General features: G+C 35.4%; 1 protein-coding gene across 1 annotated transcript; it reads right to left on the reverse strand.

Moving 5' to 3' along the window:
• Positions 1-4,422: 4,422 nt before the first annotated feature.
• On the reverse strand, positions 4,423-5,616 carry LOC115227166 (KRAB-A domain-containing protein 2-like). Its single transcript, XM_029798078.1, has one exon. It carries the CDS (start codon positions 5,614-5,616, stop codon positions 4,423-4,425), a length of 1,194 nt encoding a protein of 397 aa, XP_029653938.1.
• Positions 5,617-14,099: the final 8,483 nt, after the last annotated feature.

Raw genomic sequence — 14,099 nt, forward strand, 5'->3', positions numbered from 1 at the left:
CTCTTTCTCTGATTTGCTATATGCTCTACGTACGAGCCACGACAGTTGATGGTTGCTCCCAGGTAAGAAAGATTTTTGCTTTTGAGAGATCCATCACATAGCTACTCATCGCATATGCACACGACTCCGCATAGCGACTCCCTCTCCGCAACCATGAAATGGTGCTTCTCCGGTGCTAGGGTCAAACCCTTCTCTATAGTCCACATCTTTAGCGTTGCAATGTATGATTTCAGTCGTCTCCAAGACTGCGATATCCTTTTCGAGGTATCCATGACCAGGATATCGTCAGCATAGATAACGAGCTTGCCAGTACGTGTCGACGGCAGAGGAATGTCCGCCAAGAAGAGGTTGAACAGAAGTGGACTCAAGATAGATCCCTGCGGGACTCCCCTTCTAAGTTCCACACACCCCGATAGGCGGTTTCCACAGCGGACAAATGATTGTCTTCCTGACAAGAAGCTCTCCAGCCATCGATAGGTCTTTATCCCGGCTCCGATGTCATGGATTCTGGAGAGTAGGCCCAGGTGCCACACGCTATCGAAGGCTTTGGCCAGATCCAGACACACCACAGTTAGCCATGCTTCATTTCTGTCAGCACGGGATAATTGGTGCTCTAACTCCCTGAGGCAGTCCCCTGTGGATCTTCCTCCACGAAATCCCCATTGTTCGGGTAAAAGCAAATTTTGTGATTCTATATGACCAGAGAGTCTGTTAAAGACAATCTTTTCCATTGTCTTAGAGAAAGCACAAATGAGGCTAATTGGCCGGTAGTTCTGTGCCAGCAGTGTCGATTTACCAGATTTTGGAATCATTCGAACAATCGTATGCTTCCACGCCGATGGAAGGTGTCCGAACGTCCAGCTGGCGTGAAACAACATAGTCAATGCTCGTATCAAGATTTCAGGGGCCTTCTTTAACAACTTCGGAGGGATGTAGTCGAAGCCAGGCGCCTTGTTCTTCAACCCAGCAATTGCCCTTTCAACCTCTTCCTGTGTTATCGCCCCACATAATGGTCCCTCCGATAATTGCGAAGAGCCAAGCTTCTTCACAATTCGGTCATAAGTCCCTCGTGGAACGGTAGATTCGACCTCTTGAACCTGACTGAGTTGGTTCCTGAGTACTTCCGGATACGATCAGAGGAGATATATTTCCCGTCTGGTTCTTTTAGTGAAATTTCAAATCCTTTGGCATCATTTCTGGTAAGGCGTTGATATGCTTTCCAGAAATTAGGGTTTCGCTTATCCAGTTTTCTGCATTCAGACCTCCATTTTTACTTTCGACCTCAGTCTTGGCCATTTTTGCAATAGTAGATTTTATCTTGTCGATCTCCAATTTCAGGCGGCATTTGATTGACTCAACCCGACATCTTCTCCTGCGATTTTCCAGGGTACCTTTCGTTCTGATCAGAGTGACAAGTTTCGAATTCATCCGCTTTTGCGTTCCTTTGGGTTTCCATACATTTTTTAATGCATAAACATCCAGGAATTTTATGATTGACGATCTAAGGTGATCATCGAGATTGTCAATATCATCTCTGCTTCTCAGAGGCTGGGACACGACATTTCGAAGAGAATCCCGCATATATGATTCGAATAAACTCCAGTTCATGTTCACGAGGTTGTAACCAATGAACAAGTCCTCCGTAACATTCATAGTCATCTTTATCAACATCGTTTGCGGCACGTGGTCAGAGCCAATGTCCGCTTCCAACCTCGGTATGTAACATAAAGGACTAATTGATGCCGAGCATAGAAAGAGACCCAAGCGATCAGCCCTGCCTCTGTCTGCATAATGATTCAGTTCTTCCGATGTAAAGACCGAAAAACCCAAGCTACTGGCCAAGTCCTCAAGGACAGTCCATCCATATTCGTAGTTTCACATCCATAACTCACATTTTTGGCATTAAGATCTCCTGCTAGGATTGACAGGCAATTTTCCTCAAAGAACGTCCCAATAACGTTTGAATAGCGCCTTAGCGACTTTGAGTACATTCCCCCGACGGTTAGCCAGCCAGCAGTCTAGCATTTATAATTAAAAAAATTAGCACTAAAATGATCAATCTAGCATTTAAAATTGTAAAATCTATAACTTAAAATAATAAAAATTTATTTATTTAAAAACGAAAAGCACCGTCAGGCCAGAAAACAAGATTAATTAGGTGATCCCGACATTCCCAATCAGACTACGCATCCTCTTTCTGTGTTCGATATGATCCCCAGGCGCCAAAATAATAAAAATAACATTTAAATTTTATTTATTGTAATATAATAAGAAGTAATGCTTGATATTGTCTGGATAGAAGTTTCTATCTTTTTTTAAAATATTTTTCAGCATTTTAATAGCTCTTTCAACGGATGCAGAGGATGCCTGACAGCGTGAAAGTAAAAAATAATCTTGTTAGCTAATTTTCGGTTCAGTCATCTCAATAATAGGATTAAATCCGTTTTCTTCCATTTTTTTATTCATATAATTTTTAATATTTGCCTTATCATCATAAAAATGTAGTCCTTCTATGTCATAATAACGACAAATTACGACGTCTTCGGTTTTTTACTGTGGCAGCTTTAATGCTTGCAATTAAGCCATCTATTTCCGGATATGCAGACTTTATACGTAAAACCGTATTGTGTAACAAATGAGGGATCACATTAAACAAACGCCCCTAAATTTACACATATTAAACAAACGCCCCTAAATTTATACATGTCAAACAAACGCCCCTAAATTTATACATATCAAACATTCGACGAAAACATTAAAATTATGTAAAACTAAAAATCAAATTTATAAATAAATACTATACTTTAGAAACAAGTTTATTAAACAACATAATAATTTTTCAAAAGCTCCATTAACTTTTCAAAAGGATCACCAATTACGTTGTCACGCCACATAAATTCGTTTATATAGTCTTGTAAAAATTCTTTTTTGACACCTTTCATTTTCTTACAATGGAATTTGTTTTTATTCCAATAGGACTCCACATGTTGGGTATGAACACCGGTGGTTGGTTCAATAAAGTTAATTGAGTGGTTTACAGTAGCGTGGTCATAGCCAAAAACATTCAAATTGGAATAGGCCCTCCATTATAATATAATTTTTTATAACATCAATATAACACATATTAAACAAACGCCCCTAACTTTACACATATTAAACAAACGCCCCTGGAGCGTTTGTTTAATATGTGATCCCAAATGAGAAACACAAGTCACATGATGCATGTTGTTATACATGACCATTAAAGTTTTACCGCCTATTTATTTAGATACTTTTATATCACCAGAAATCAATCTGAGATTAACAGATAAAAATTGTCACGAATAATCTTCATTTCTCTAATGACGTCATCTATTATTTGGCAGATGATAGCAGCATTGGCATGATTTTCCAGTGGTTTGCATTCAACCAAATAGGATTTTGTTGGAAAGCGAATGCTTCCAATTAGAATCACTACAAAACTTTTCCTTCGGATATCTGTTTCATCAATTATTATAAAAATCTTTTCGTTTCTAAAAGTTAAAAAATAAACTTTAATACGTTAATAATTTTGTCAACTCATTTATCTTTTTTGTGCAAGAAATTTAACCGTAGTTCTGCATGAAAATTCGGACGGAGTGTTAATGTTAAATGTTTTAAACATTTTTTTGATCGAATCATTTTTTAATTTGTATAGCGGGATGTTTGCTTGTACAAAAGCTTCCGTGATCGTTTCTTTAACCGAATCTACTTTGATTGATTCAGTTAATGTTGTTTGAACTGAATCACATGAATGACCTACAATTGTATTACATTTATACGCATATTGTTCTGATGTTTTAAAGAAGAACGATGAGAATCGACTGAAAATTTTTTTGCACAGTTGACTTTGGATAAACAAAGAGAACAAAATAGAAGGCCATCGTCAGCAATACAGAACTAATCTTTGAATTCTGAGACTATACGCTTGGCTTTCTTAAGGAACGAACAGTTGGGTTTTGGCATCACTCAAAATACTATATAGCGTGCTAAATTATTTTATTTAAATTAATTTAATTAAAAAAATTTTAAATGCAATTTAAATTAGCATTTAAAAAAAATTAGCATTTAAAATTACAAAAAGCATTTATAGCATTTATAATGTATGTTTTTTTTAACAAAATTAAAAAATAGTTATTCCAAATTCAATTTTATATTAAAAAAAATATAAAAAGTAAAAATAGCATTTTAGCACTTAAATTGCCCTAAATATGATGATATAGATAAATTATTAGAATAGTAGGGGTTCATTGGAATATCTGAACAAAAAATACAAATTAACTCAAGAGTCAAAGAATCCTTGCGGCTATATTTTAAAGACTCATGTGGAAACCATAAAATAGTCATTTCTGCAGACAATCATGAGGAGATGCAATTAGTGGCTACGCAGATTCATCGACTGACTCATTGAAGACATAGACCTTTTCTGGTGTGTATATTTGAATCCACGAAGACTTTTCGCACTACTTTCATGCCAACCTCGTATACTTCAACATCGTTGGCCCATTTTCTTCGCCTAGCCATCTTTTCCGCTGCCTTGTCCGAACTTTTTATCGCCAGACAACGATCTTCCTCTTTAACTTTAAAGATCCATTTAGAATATTCTATTTCAAGCTCTGGACTGATTTCTGTATTATTCAAAGAATCAATCTCTCCCAATAATTGATTAATTTCAGGCTCTGAATAATGCACATAAATTGTTTCGCTAGCAGAGGGTCCAAACATTAGTCGAAAAGGAGTGTTTTTCGTAGTTGAATGTACCATATTATTGTATGCACTCGTTATTTCTCGCAGAATTCCGCACCAATTATAGTTATTCCCTCTAGATATGCCGGTAGATGAGAGCATATTTTTGAGGGTTTGATTCAGCCGTTCAACTTGGCCTTGAACCCAGGGACATCTTGCTCTTCCGCGTACGTGTTTTATATTAAATGCATTGCACATTTCTATTGCAGTGGAGTTAACAAACTCTTTTCCATTATCCGTGTGCAAAATTAAGGGTTTCCCAAAAATAAGAATAACATCCCTGATTTTCTCTATAACTTCTTTGGCTCTTTTTGTTTTTAAAGGACTAGTCCAACAAAATTTTGAAAATGAATCCAGTCCTACTAACAACCAGGAATAGCCTTGATTGAATTCAGTATAATGACGAAGATCAATAAGGTCAAAAATGTATCTCTCTCTTACTGAAAATGCCCGGATTGGCTGTATTACGGGTCTTGTATTCATTAAATTTTTGGCCTTGCATATCGGGCAAGATTGCAAAACCCTCATAACTTCACGTCTGTTAACTCCATAAACAATTTTTTTTAATAGACCCATTAGTCTATCACGCCCGGGATGACCATTTGATTTGTGTACTTCATAGATGGATTGGATTTTTTCATTCATCTCAGATGAAGAAAAAACACGCAATAACACTCCAGGTGCAGCACGATAGTATAATATCTCGGGAGATTCAAATCGTTTTAATACAAATCGTTTGGCGGTCTTCCGAAAATTTCTTTTCGATTGAGAACAAGGATCGGGATATGTTCCATTCCTCAAATATTCGATAATTTGTTGAACTCGCTCATGAGTAAGGTCACAATGTCGCATCGCATGTCATAATTTGATATGTAAAAATAAAAATTTAGACAAGCCATTCTAAAATAATAAATTAAACATTAGAATTATTATAAAAATAATTAAAATACTATTTTTTACTTACTTTTGCCTTTTTAATTCTTAATTTTCCGTTCAACCCTGGGGGTCCCTTCAAGACGGTGACAATATATAAAGATCATACATAATCCTAATTTTAGTTATAATCAATAAAAAAAGTTTTTTTAATTTCTGTGTTACGTTATATAAAAATTTTGGAGCCTTTTAATATAAAAATTTACTAACACCCTCTTTTACAATAAAAATTTTTTGTGTTTGGTCAAATTAAGTATATTAATTTGAAAAATCAGTTTTATTAACATTCGAAAAATAAAATTTCAAGTATTTTTTCTTGATTTTTTTCCAAGTCCATTCGGGTAACCTGTAGCGCTCGGTAACCCCCAACGCCTGTGACATACTATATGGGTCATAGAATCGATTTATAGAATACAACTGTACGGGTATATATTCAGTTTCTTACTTATATAAAAAACTTGATATTATGTGACATGGGCAACGCGTTACTCATGCGTTACATTTTTTGACCTTGTAGATGTCAAAAGTAAATTCTTTGATGAAGCCTTAATAGTTTATTACAAATGAAAAGAAAATGGAACAAGAAGTCAGCTACTAGCCGCAGAGAGAATAGAGAAACTGTTCCCCCTGAGTACGGCTATTGAGACGCGCTCAAAAAGCCGATTGACCTCACGGGGGTCGTTTCTAATCCTCCCGAGGTGACGGCCTCTCTCGGTGAGAAAACGTAGCGTGGCTGGGCCGAATGTGCCTGATGCCTAATTCTTTGATTATCATAAATATTATTTTTAAATTCTTTGACCAATTATAATGTTTAACTATGCCTTGTATTGATTTAAATTAGTTTTAGTTCATGTACTTAAATAATTTAAAAAGTTATTATTTTTAATGCTGGTAAAACTAAACTTATTGGAAAATTTTTAGCGTACTAGATTTGTTTCTTGTAATGGCTTCTTATAGAGGCTATGTCAAAGATTTCTAAAAGATCCTTTAAAGTATTGAATTTTAAAAGATGCTTTGGAAAATTAATTCCCGGAAGATTTTTCTAGGCAAGCAAAATATAGACTTGATCGAGTTAATTTTTAATGTAGGTTGGTGATATGAATCATCATATTTTTGCTTCTCCGAATGTCACATATTATTCTTGTCGAATTCAAAGTCGAGGAAGTCAACCGGTGAAAAACAAATTGAAAAAGCGAACTACAACTCAGACTGCCAAATAAAATATTAAGCATATTGTACAGGACATACCATCATAACATTAGAATGAAGCGAAAAAATTCCTATAAATGACATAATCACTCAAAAAGTAAAGCATTGAAAAAATTGCAAACTAACACATAAAATAAAATTTAAAGAATATGGCATAAAAGTATATTTTTTCGACAAAAAAACTCATATAAAAAAGATTTAATACAAGTCTCGATCTGATAAATTAACCAAGTGACTGCTAACTTAAGAGATAAACTGATATTAAATTACAAAAGCAGGAATTATCGATTTTTTAAGTCAAAAAATTATGATGTTAAGGTCAATAAGAAGAAGAACTGATGGCGATCCTGTTTCCTCTCACTATTGCTTGGGACACGTTCTGGAGGAGCCATCTCGTCTCCAGAGGATTGTGTGTTCTCAAGGTCTTGAGACGTCCAATACACTTGAGGAAGCACAACGACTCCTTCCCAATCGATCCCAGGGATTCGACAGCAACCGGCCGGAAAACGTAGCGATCGGTGAGCCCATCATATTTCTTCTTCTTGATGTCCTCTGCTTTATCCGCAGCTGTGCCGGAATTGCAGGCACTTTCCAACATGTTTGTCTTGGACAAGGAGTCGGAACATGTTGAATCCCATACGAAAGGCTTTCCTTCCAAAAACGGAAAGATAGTCATCCCGTCTGGGCGTTTTCCATCTCCTCGGTCCAATCCAGGTGGTTCCAGCACTGATGGGAATCCGATTGAATCGAGAGCTCTTCTTATAACGTCGTTGAGAGCTGAATGCCTCGGGAATCTACCAGCGCTTTTTCGACAGGAAAGAGGGTGGAGTCCAAATTGATCAATCGATGCACCACAGCGGCATTTGCGTGGTTCACAAACTTTGAGACCGATACGTAGACAGATACCAACTCCCAGTGTGTCAGAATCCAAGAGAGTCCCCAAGCTTCCGATCGGGAAGGCTTCCAACCATTCTCCACTCCCCGTGGACCTCCCGGCAAGCAAGCATGCTCTACGGTGTTGATTCGATGTCTTTAGGAGACTCTCGAACCGACCTTCGCACACAATCTTGTCATAACTCTTCTGCAAGGAGAAGTCCGACGGCAGCTTCGATTCGTTTGCGCTCCAACTGTCAAAATAGGCAGTCATCTCAGGTAATAAAGATTCGGGGAGGAGATGGAGAATCTTCAGAACCAGAGTTTGACTGCTGTACAGTGAAGACAGGAATGCGGGGCGGGACACATCGATAGATTCGATAGCATCATAATTTTTTGACTTAAAAAAAATCGATAGTTAAAAAAAGCAGGAATTTAAACACGTTAATATTACTCATTCATTTCAAAATATTGTTGAGCATAAACATCTTTCAGTGGAAGGGGAGATCCTTGCTTTGCCTTCCATTTTTCAACAGCCTCGTCCAAGTCGAGTCCAACCCATTCGCAATCTTGTCGCTAATCGAGAATAAGCGGAAACACTACAGAATGAACAAGATATTTCTGATATGAATTGTGGACTGGAGTTGGCGAGTCATGTAGAGCCAGTAGCATCTCACGCTTCAAATCCCAGGCAAATTTAGAGTTCAAGTCGACTTCGTGTGTCTAAAATAAGCAATAATAATACAGAGAGAATGTAGTGGTCAAGTCCATAGAACTCGTCCAGCTTATCTAAAGCCCTCGATGTGACGACAACAAGCATCTTTCGATTGAGGATTTCGCTGATAATCAGTCTCTTCGATAAATTAGGGAACCACGCCTTTCCAAAACTGCAAATTTACTTATGGTGAAAACGGTCTCGCATATTTTGGAGCATTCCGTCTTTTGCTGAGGCCCAGGACGACGCCCTCATTGGCCCAAAGTCCCCGATGTCTTTCCTGGGGATGAAATACGTTAACAGGGACATTTTGGACAGGGATCCTTAATATATTCGACAATGAATACTTTTCATAAGTGTTCGGATCAACTTTCCATAAACCACGTTCAGGAATATAATGAACCGGCTCGGGTTGCTTGGTGTATCTTTCAAACAATAAATTCTGATAAAAATGAGGGAGCTTGGGCAAAATCTGCCTTTCCTCCACAGTAAGACGCGATAAGAAGTATTTAGACCATAAAATCTTAGACATTATCACACTACACAAAGCATGACACTAAAATTTTTAAAACTTATTAGAGAATATTAATAATTAATTATCAAATTAATAGTCATTGATTATTTCAAAAAGCAAACATTTAGCGTGACACATCAATTCATAGTGATCATGTTATCAAATGAAGCGATAAATACCATAAATCAAATCAAATTCATAAATTAAATTATTTTTATTAAATATAATATTAGTTTAAAAAGATTTTCAAATAGGTGAACTTACGAAAATGAATAATAATAATAAAATATAAGTCAGAATTGAGTTGTGTAATGCCAGTTGTCGTAAGCTCGCCTCCAAGAAATAAACATCGAATTGAAAAGGACATAATCGTGCTGTACTTTTTAAAACTCAATCGCCTAGCATAGAAAACGGATACGAGGTCTACTTCCACAAAGAGGCAACGAATCGAGAAGGCCCTTCATTCTCAGTAAAATTCCTGGGACCTGAAGAATGTAATTGCGTGCGCGATGACGCAATAATAATACTTATTTGATTAGCCAACTACCGAGGCGGAGTTTGGTACGTCCGGGTTGAAATTCCTTTGGAGTATCCTCTGAAGTCTCCTTCGATTGGGTTCTCAAATCGTATCTATCATCCCAACATTGATGAATTGTATGTTTTTTAACTCACAGCAGGTCAGGGACAGTGTGCCTCGACGTTCTTAACCAAACCTGGACGTCAATTTACGGTATGCCATCAGAACTATACTCCAGATCTTTCTAATGTGTTTGGATCTTTCCTCCCTCAGCTACTGCTGTATCCAAACCCAATTGACCCACTAAACGGGGATGCAGCAAATCTGTTCATGAATCAGCCCGAACAGTACAGCAAGAAAGTGCGAGAGTACGTTCAGCTCTATGCTTGCGAGGAAACTAAACCTCCATCGAAGCACGGTGACTCTGACCAGGAGAGTATTGTCAGTCCTGTCCACTCCCAAGACGAAATGGATATCTAATTTTTTTCCTTTTCAAATACTAATCTCTATATGTTTTCCGAGGTGTATATCGCGTGATGTGGTCGACTATTTTTTATTGATTGTCTTTTTGCGATCAATACCATTTATTTGCGAATTCCAATAAACTCAGGCCGGTCACCATTATTAATCAATTTTGAAAGACCGTGTTCCTCTAATATGTAACATAATCTAATTAGTTAAGTAATAAATAATCTATTATGGACAAGAAGGAGCAAATATGAACTGTTATGATTTTTTTCTCCTTATCAACAGCACTTGTTCACAAAATAATAGCCTGCTTATATAAAATTGCACATTTATTATGCGAGTTTGTTATACTGACTAGATAAATTTGATTACAAAACCGCATTGTATGTTTTTTCTTTGTGGTTTTTCCAGATTTTTTAATGGACCGGGTGTGATTTATCTTACACACAATTGGCTCAAAAAGAAATAGCAGGACTTAATAAATTTTAATATTCTGCATGTTTAGCCATAAGATATAAAGTATTTTTATTTTAGCTCCATTATATTTCTTGGTCTTCATTTTCTTATCTTTATTTTCCAAGTTTTTTATAATTTTTATTCTGGTATTCTTTAACCATTAAGTTGCAATTTTTGTGTAATTTTCGGATCTTTATTATTTCGGAACGTCAATTCCTTCTTAACTCTAGTTTAGTTTGTAAATGAAATTAAGCATTCGTTCAAAATTTCAAAATGTTATTAAAAACTGTGTTTTCTGTCAGATGCAATAATTGAAATACGACAATTAGTCAAAAAGATTGAAAAAGTGACAAAAACCAAGAACTAATTCCTGATCACTTTATAAATACTTGTCACCTCGATTGTTTATGTATAAGATTTTAGAGTCGTTAAAAGTCGCTATTTTGAAATTATAAATGCATAGTCTAATCACTTTGAAACCTATAGAATCGGCTCAAGAAAAATTTTATTGCTGATATAATTTCACTCATGAATAAATCAATTATGAACATATACTAACGTCATATAAAAACGATTACATTTAGAGGCAAATTTAATAAATCTTTTGCGTAGTTTTAGCAAACTAATAAAATTAAGAAGCAGTTTTTAATGAATTACAGTCAACCATCGTTAATCCAAAAAATTCAAATCAACTTTCCCTTCGGATTATATAGAAATCTAAAATTTATATGATTATTAGATAAATGATCAAATTAATGATTAAATTACTAATCTGTTTATAAACACAATTATTTATTGAAAAATCGAATAAAGTTCATTGCATTAATTTTTGCAAATCATCCGAGATGTGTTTCAAATTTTTTATTGTATCGTTGGTTATATGTTGAGAAAAGCAATTCAAAAAAACTTGATTTACTGACAATTTGAATTGAATCAAATAAAGTGGTTGGGCTAATATCGTAATTCTGATCGACCTGGCCATCTTCAGCATTAAGTATGATATCTTCAACAGTGTATTCTTCTTGAAACAATGCAATGATTTCATCGTAATCGATGGCTTTTTCTGTTTGAAGCATATCTTCTTCAATTATAATTTGGTCTACCTCATTATTGTGTGCCTCAATAATTGGATCTGGGGACAACTCTACTTCATCAGAAGACTCATCAAGACCTTGAATAATTCCAACTTTTTTAAAACAATTACTGATGGTTTCCTGTTTCACACTTGCCCAAGCTTCGTGAAATAACAATATTGCGTGTCTAAGATTAACAAAAAAGTCTAATGATTGATCAAGCGAGTTCATATAATTAACAACTAACTTTTTTCTGTAATGATGCTTTAGATTTTTATTATTCCTGCATCCATTTGTTGAAGATGAGCAGTTGAGTTCTTTGAAAGCTTATAACTTCAATGTTTGGAAAATTGTTCTTCAAAACGTGACTTTCGCGGTATCAAGAAGCAAATAAAACTTTTTGTTATATTCCTTCAGCTCATCATTAAGTAGCAGCATCATGCAATTAAACAAATAACTGGTCATTTTGTCTATGTGCTAAAACATCAGCATGATTAATTGAATTTGCTTCTTCTTGAAGAACTTTCAATTACAAATTGAACCGATCTTTGAATCTATATAGCCACTTCAGTTCTTTTTCTAACCATAGAATTACGAAAAGCGTGCTGTTAATTAAATTTGAAAAAATTAATTACAAAAAATTAATCAACAAAATTATTTTTTTAATAATAATCTATATAGCCACTTCAATCCTCTGAGGTCCTAGAGAAGATAATTAGATAATGTTTGGGTGGCAGGTAAGGCGGTAAGTCTTAGCTTGTGGCTGAGAGGCGAGCGTATGTGCTGGACTGAAAAGGCAGGAATGCCGAAGGTCTTTATTTACCCTCTACTAACAGCCTCTATTTAAATAAATATTTTTCTTCTTTTTCTTCCCTCTTCGTACTGTATATGATTTTTTTCTTTTTATTGATAGTTTCAGACTCTCGAATTTCTTGTAAACAAATTTCGTCTACATTTTGATCTTCTGTGTATTTTATATTTAAAAAGTCTTCACTCATGTAAAATCACAAATATCAGTTCTTTTAATTTCAGTCTTATAATGTTCAATTATTGGATTTTCGTGATTAGTCGACGCCAATTTTTAAGGGTTCACTGTATTTTATAAATCTAAATCCGAACGATAACTGCGTTGAACTCTGATTATAAAAATATTGGATACCCGTTAATCATGCCTATCGATTTTGGATTATTGACTGGCATTAATGTATCCAAAATTTTTAGAAAATAAAAAATCCAATAAAAAAGTATCAAACCAAAACCTTGAGTTTAGGTCCTAGACCATAGTTGAGGAACTTTTTCGTCCCTATGGCCATTCAAAAAATTATAGCCCCAAATAATGGCCGAACAATTAAAAAATTTCGATTGAATTTTTATGTTCAAAAGGCTAGATTTGGGTAGATAAAAAGAAGCTAATTTGTAATTATCACTTTCCTCGCAAGAAAAAGTTATATTCATCAATAATAATTTCCCCGTTGCTCCCTACGGTGTTGTGGGACCCATTTTGGGAAATTCTTAATGTTGCTATTTCTGTCCTTCAAAACTCCCAGGTAACAACGATACACAGCGCAACCATCTAGACATTTTGTATCTTTCACATAATCTTTCCGTAGGTCCGGAACTCAACTACAACAAGTCGGCGACTAACGCCCGTATGTGTGGTGACTTAGTCAGTCTTGAGTATATTGGTGTGATTGAGAGTTCAGCCTTATTAATCACACCTGAAACAAAAAAGTTTGTAGTGAAGGCTGTGCGTAGAAGGGTCACAATGTTATGCAAAACTTGCCTCAATGCGAGGAACATATTCCTTGCCTTGAACAAATAAGCGATCTCATTGCTAAGATAAGTCGTTACAGGCTTATATGCAGTATCTTGTTTGATGCTCACCGATCAAGTCCTCTCCTAACATTTAGTCGGCGAAAGGCGCCGGACTCCACCTTCTCTGAGGTTTACAGAGTCAGAGAAGAGGATGAGGAAGGGAAAAAGGTGTGTGGAGTGCCAATCTTTCTCATTTTGAAAACTTAGGAATTGGTTAGGCAATTAATCAGTTAATTAATTTTTTTATTGTTAAGTGTCAAAATGACATTCCATTTTATGATTGATGTTTACACAAAATTTGCGATCCAGTTCGGAATTTTGGAGTGATCAAGAATTTATGATTGACAGAGTCAAGTCCTCTTCGAATAAGTTATTTTCATACTCACTATTGACACACTGGTTTATTACTGCTCATTCCTTTGCGCAGTGATACTGCCTTCTAGATTTCAGTTGATTATTCGAAATAAGGTTAAGCGCTTTAATATAGTATGTAAGTTTTGTATTTACACATTTAGTGAAAAGATAATTGGCCTTAAATCATTTGGGAAATGCTATTCTGTTGAGTCATAGAACTTTTTAAATAGAAAGTTAAATTTAAGCATGCATTTTCACTAAGAATTCATTTTTTAATGTTTTGGCGACAATTAAAGAATAGATTTCATTGTTAAACATTTTAGAATTTGGGTCTATTATCAGGTTTCTTTGTTTTGACTTAATTACGTAAAGTTCCCCATCAATCTGGTTTTTGCAAATATAAATCTA

The sequence above is a fragment of the Octopus sinensis genome, unplaced genomic scaffold (genome assembly GCF_006345805.1).
Source record: "Octopus sinensis unplaced genomic scaffold, ASM634580v1 Contig02042, whole genome shotgun sequence".
Classification (NCBI taxonomy): Eukaryota; Metazoa; Mollusca; class Cephalopoda; order Octopoda; family Octopodidae; genus Octopus; species Octopus sinensis.

Bases quoted from the DNA above. Each gene is read 5' to 3' on its own strand.
- LOC115227166 (XM_029798078.1), bottom strand. From the start codon at position 5,616: ATGCGACATTGTGACCTTACTCATGAGCGAGTTCAACAAATTATCGAA.